The following is a 6000-nucleotide window of genomic DNA, read 5'->3' on the forward strand; positions in this document are numbered from 1 at the left end:
GGCTCCCTCCTTACCCCTTTCTCGTCCGGCTCCCTCCTTACCCCTTTCTCGTCTGGCTCCCTCCTTACCCCTTCCTAGTCCGACTCCCTCCTTACCCCTTTCTCGTCTGGCTCCCTCCTACCCCCTTCCTAGTCCGACTCCCTCCTTACCCCTTTCTCGTCTGGCTCCCTCCTTACCCCTTTCTCGTCTGGCTCCCTCCTTACCCCTTTCTCGTCTGGCTCCCTCCTTACCCCTTTCTCGTCTGGATCACTCCTTACCCCTTTCTCGTCTGGCTCCCTCCTTACCCCTTTCTCGTCTGGCTCCCTCCTTACCCCTTTCTCGTCTGGATCACTCCTTCCCCCTCCCTTGACTGACTGCCTCCTCCCCCCATCTTGTCTGCCTGCCTTCTTCCCCCTCCCTCCTCTGTCTCCCCCTCTCTCTCATGTCTCTCTCCTTGCTCATTCCCTCGTCTGTCTCCTTCCCGTTTCAGTCACTGCCTGCACCCCCTTCCCACCCCAACACTCACAGCCGGTCTCCTTCTTGATTTCCTCGATCTCCTCCTCCCTGAGCAGACTGGATGCTCTGGATCCCATTGTCTTCAGTCTCCCTCAGGCTCTCCCTCCCTCAGCTGTGTTGACTCTCGGCCGCGCGCTCTGACTGAACTTCCGGCCGCGAGCACACTGGCCCCACCCCCGCGATGTCACCGCTACCCGCTTGTGTCGTCATAGCTAGGAACGCAGTGTCCGGTGACGTCGCCCCGTTCGCCTCCCCTCCCCCCAGCAGGCCAATGTCCTCAAAAATCTGAGTTCTGCATAAAATAAAAACCCGAAATGCTGCAAATACTCAGCATGAGAGGACATAGGTAGGATTGTGGAAGCAGCAGGCAAGTGGCAGATTAAATTTAATACAGGGGTACGAAGTGATTCATTTTGGTAGGGAGAACGCGAGGATCCATAGAAACAGAAGGATAAAGTGGATTCAGGAGCAGAGATGCTGCAGGTTGAAGGTGGCAGGACGTGTTAAGAGAGCAGTTAACCAGGCATATGGGCTCCTGGGTCTTATAAATACAGGCATCCATTGCAAAAGTGAGGAACTGATGGTAAAATTTGATAAGACACTAGTTTAGCTGCAACTGGAACATTGTGCCAATTCTAGGCACCGCATGCTAGAAAGGGCATGAAGGGTTTACAGTTTTGCTGTATCCTTCCTGTTGATTCCTTTAGTTCCTATTTCTTTTATTTTGTCTTTATTGTTTTTGGTCCATGGATTGAGTACCCAATTAATTATTTTCCAATTAAGGGGCAATTTAGCATGGCCAAACCACCTAGCCTGCACATCTTTGGGTTGTGGGGGCGAAACTCACGCAAACACGGGGAGAATGTGCAAACTCCACATGGACAGTGCCCCAGAGCCAAGATCGAACCTGGGACCTTGGCGCCATGAGGCAGCAGGGCTAACCCACTGCACCACCATGTTGCCTGGTCCATGGATTGTAAATGGAGACGTACCTTTAAGTTGAGCAGACGAAGTAAGGAACTCAAAAGTGTCAAAATAGACACTTATAAAGTTTTGTATATTGGATTGAAGAACCCAGACTTTATGGTGCCCAAGAGATTAGAGAGGTTTGTTTTGATTGGCTTGCTGGTGACCAATGAATTGTCCTGGGACAGTATTCTACCCGGCAACCGACAGCAATTGGTTGCTGTCAGGTCAGCTTTTCAGAGAGAACCCACTGGATCCTCAAGGTGGAAGCAGCTCTTTCTCTCTGCAGCCTCCTATCTGAAGACAAAAGAATAGTACAGCACAGGAACAGGCCCTTCGGCTCTCCATGCCTGCATCGATCATGATGCCCATTAAACTAAAATCTTCTGCACTTCTGGGGTCCATTTCCCTCTATTCCCATCCTATACTTGTATTGCATAGATACATAGAACATGGGAGCAGGAGGAGGCCTTTTGGCCCTTCGAGCCTGCTCTGCCATTTATCACGATCATGGCTGATCATCCAACTCAATAGCCTAATCCTGCTTTCTCTCCATAGCCTTTGATCCCATTCTCCCCAAGTGCTATATCTAGCCGCCTCTTGAATATATTCAATATTTTAGCATTAGCTACTTCCTGTGGTAATGAATTCCACAGGCTCACCACTCTTTTGAGTGAAGAAATGTCTCCTCATTTCTGTCCGAAATGGTTTACCCTGAATCCTCAGACTGTGACCTCTGGTTCTGGACAGACCCATCATTGGTAACATCTTCCCTGCATCTACCCTGTCTAGTCCTGTTAGAATTTTATAAGTCTCTATGAGATCCCCCCTCATTCTTCTGAACTCCAGCGAGAACAATCCTAACCTAGCCAATCTCTCCTCATATGACAGTCCCGCCATCCCTGGAATCAATCTGGTAAATCTTTGCTGCACTCCCCCGAGAGCAAGAACAACCTTCCTCAGAAAAGGAGACCAAAACTGCACACAATATTCTAGGTGTGGCTTCACCAAGGCCCTGTATAATTGCAGCAACACATCCCTGCTTCTGTACTCAAAACCTCTTGCAATGAAGGCCTTCTTTACCACCTGCTGCACCTGCATGCTTACCTTCAGCGACTGGTGCACAAGGACATCCAGGTCCCACTGCACACTCCCCTCTCCCAATTTACAGCCATTCGGCTAGTAATCTGCCTTCCTGTTTTTGCTTCCAAAGTGAATAACCTCACTTATCTAAATTATACTGCATCTGCCATTGATTTGCCCACTCGCCCAACCTGTCCAGATCATCTTGTAGGATCCATGCATCATCGTCACAGTTCACTCTCCCACCCAACTTGGAAACATTTGCAAACTTTGAGATGTTACACCAAAAAAAAAATGCTGGAAAATCTCAGCAGGTCTGACAGCATCTGTAGGGAGAGAAAAGAGCTAACATTTCGAGTCCAGATGACCCTTTGTAAAAGCTATATTATTTGAGATGTTACATTTGTTCCCTCATCCAAATCATTAATATATATTGTGAATAACTGGGCTCCCAGCACCGATCCCTGTGGCACCCCACTAGTTACTGCCTGCCAATTTGAAAAGGATCCATTCATTCCTAATCTTTGTTTCCTCTCCGCCAATCAGTTTGCTATCCACCTCAATACATTTCCCCCAATCCCATGCGCTTTAATTTTGCACAATAATCTCTTATGTGGGACTTGTCAAACACCTTCTGAAAGTCCAAATATACCACATCGACTGGCTCGTCAACTGTACTGGTTACATTTTCAAAGAATTCCAACAGATTTGTCAAGCATGATTTTCCCTTCATAAATCCATGCTGACTCTGACTGATCCTGCCACTGCTTTCTAAATGTTCCGCTATAAATTCGTTGACAGGGCAGCACGGTGGCGCAGTGGGTTAGCCCTGCTGCCTCACGGCGCCGAGGTTCCAGGTTCAATCCCTGCTCTTGGTCACTGTCCGTGTGAAGTTTGCACATTCTCCCCGTGTTTGCGTGGGTTTTGCCCCCACAACCCAAAGATGTGCAAGGTAGGTGGATTGAACACGCTAAATTGCCCCTTAATGGAAAAAAAATGAATTGGTTACACTAAATTTAAAAATAAATTTAAAAAAAATAAAGTAGTTGATAATGGATTCAAGAATTTCCCCCACTACCGATGTAAGGCTTACTAGTCGATAATTCCCTGCTTTCTTTCTACCTCCCTTTTTGAATATTGGAGTGACATGAGCTACCCTCCAATCTGCAGGGACAGTTCCAGAGTCTATAGAATCCCGGAAGATGGCCACCAATGCATCCACTATTTCCAGAGCCCCTCCTTAAGCATTCTGGGTTGCAGATTCTCAGGCCCTGGAGATTTATCCGCCTTCAATCCCATTAATTTTCTCAGCACCATTTCTCTACTAATGTTGATCACCCTCAGTTCTTACCTCTCACTAAAGGGAAATTACTGGAGAGAATTCTTCGAGACAGGATCTACTCCCATTTGGAAGCAAATGGACGTATTAGTGAGAGGCAGCATGGTTTTGTGAAGGGGAGGTCGTGTCTCACTAACTTGATAGAGTTTTTCGAGGAGGTCACTAAGATGATGGATGCAGGTAGGATGTTGTCTATATGGACTTCAGTAAGGCCTTTGACAAGGTCCCTCATGGTAGACTAGTACAAAAGGTGAAGTCACACGGGATCAGGGGGGAGCTGGCAAGGTGGATACAGAACTGGCTAGGTCATAGAAGGCAGAGAGTAGCAATGGAAGGATGCTTTTCTAATTGGAGGGCTGTGACCAGTGGTGTTCCACAGGGATCAGTGCTGGGACCTTTGCTCTTTGTAGTATATATAAATGATTTGGAGGAAAATGTAACTGGTCTGATTAGTAAGTTTGCAGACGACACAAAGGTTGGTGGAATTGCGGATAGCGATGAGGACTGTCAGAGGATACAGCAGGATTTAGATTGTTTGGAGACTTGGGCGGAGAGATGGCAGATGGAGTTTAATCCAGACAAATGTGAGGTAATGCATTTTGGAAGGTCTAATGCAGGTAGGGAATATACAGTGAATGGTAGAACCCTCAAGAGTATTGAAAGTCAAAGAGATCTAGGAGTACAGGTCCACAGGTCATTGAAAGGGGCAACACAGGTGGAGAAGGTAGTCAAGAAGGCATACGGCATGCTTGCCTTCATTGGCCGGGGCATTGAGTATAAGAATTGGCAAGTCATGTTGCAGCTGTATAGAACCTTAGTTAGGCCACACTTGGAGTATAGTGTTCAGTTCTGGTCGCCACACTACCAGAAGGATGTGGAGGCTTTAGAGAGGGTGCAGAAGGGATTTACCAGAATGTTGCCTGGTATGGAGGGCATTAGCTATGAGGAGCGGTTGAATAAACTCGGTTTGTTCTCACTGGAACGAAGGAGGTTGAGGGGAGACCGGATAGAGGTATACAAAATTATGAGGGGCATAGACAGAGTGGATAGTCAGAGGCTTTTCCCCAGGGTAGAGGGGTCAATTACTAGGGGGCATAGGTTTAAGGTGCGAGGGGCAAGGTTTAGAGTAGATGTACGAGGCAAGTTTTTTACGCAGAGGGTAGTGGGTGCCTGGAACTCGCTACCGGAGGAGGTGGTGGAAGCAGGGACGATAGTGACATTTAAGGGGCATCTTGACAAATACATGAATAGGATGGGAATAGAAGGATACGGACCCAGGAAGTGTAGAAGATTGTAGTTTGGTCGGGCAGCATGGTCGGCACGGGCTTGGACGGCTGAAGGGCCTGTTCCTGTGCTGTACATTTCTTTGTTCTTTGTTCTTTGTAAACCTTTCATTCTCCAACATTTCTGGTATCTGATTTGTGTCCTCTTTTTGACGACAAAACCAAAGTATATATTCAATTGCTCAGCCATTTCTTTGTCCCTTATTATGCGTCAAGATGTCTCTTAAATGTTGCTATCGTACCAGGACTTTACGGTGGAGCTGGCGAGGAGGCGGGCTGCCTTCAACCGGGTGAAGAGGGCACTGTACATTAGCAAGGTGCAGTGTGGCATTGTATATCCAGCGAAGCTGAGGGTGACTTACAAGCTCAGGGACTTTTATTTTGGAACGGCGGAAGCAGCGGAGGAGTTTGCGAAGGCAGAAGGACTGTGGCAGAACTGAGAAATGGCCATGTGCCGATGTAACCTCATGACTGTATTTTCTTCTTTTTTGTTTCACTGCGTGTGGGTGTAGGGGCTAAAGGAGCCAATGTTGTATATATTTTGACAAGGGAAGTGATGGGACTTTCACTCGAAATGAGGGCTCTTTGGGGTGTAGGTGGATATGCGGGTTTTGTGTTCTAAAAGGGGATTTCTGGGCTTTCCTAGGGCCGGGCAAGGGGGAAAGTGACCTGGGCGGGGGCCTCCACGCTGGCCGGTTTAAGCCGGCCAGTGAACGGGAGTGAGGTGGGGGGAGGGGCTGCGGCCATTGGAGCCTGGCAGAACAGGGTCCGAGTGGTCTAGCCGGGGTGGAAAGTTGGGGAGGAAGGAACAGAGGTTGGGAGGAGGAGTTTTAC

General features: G+C 48.1%; 1 protein-coding gene across 1 annotated transcript in view; it reads right to left on the reverse strand.

Moving 5' to 3' along the window:
- Positions 1–662, reverse strand: part of LOC140398291 (calcineurin B homologous protein 1) — a 39322-nt gene extending 38660 nt beyond the window's left edge. The window contains exon 1 of the mRNA XM_072486798.1: positions 506–662. Coding sequence (XP_072342899.1) covers positions 506–572 — 67 coding nt within the window. The 5' untranslated portion in view covers positions 573–662. The remainder of the gene's footprint in view (positions 1–505) is intronic.
- Positions 663–6000: the final 5338 nt, after the last annotated feature.

This window comes from Scyliorhinus torazame, chromosome 2 (assembly GCF_047496885.1).
Source record: "Scyliorhinus torazame isolate Kashiwa2021f chromosome 2, sScyTor2.1, whole genome shotgun sequence".
NCBI classification, from domain to species: Eukaryota; Metazoa; Chordata; class Chondrichthyes; order Carcharhiniformes; family Scyliorhinidae; genus Scyliorhinus; species Scyliorhinus torazame.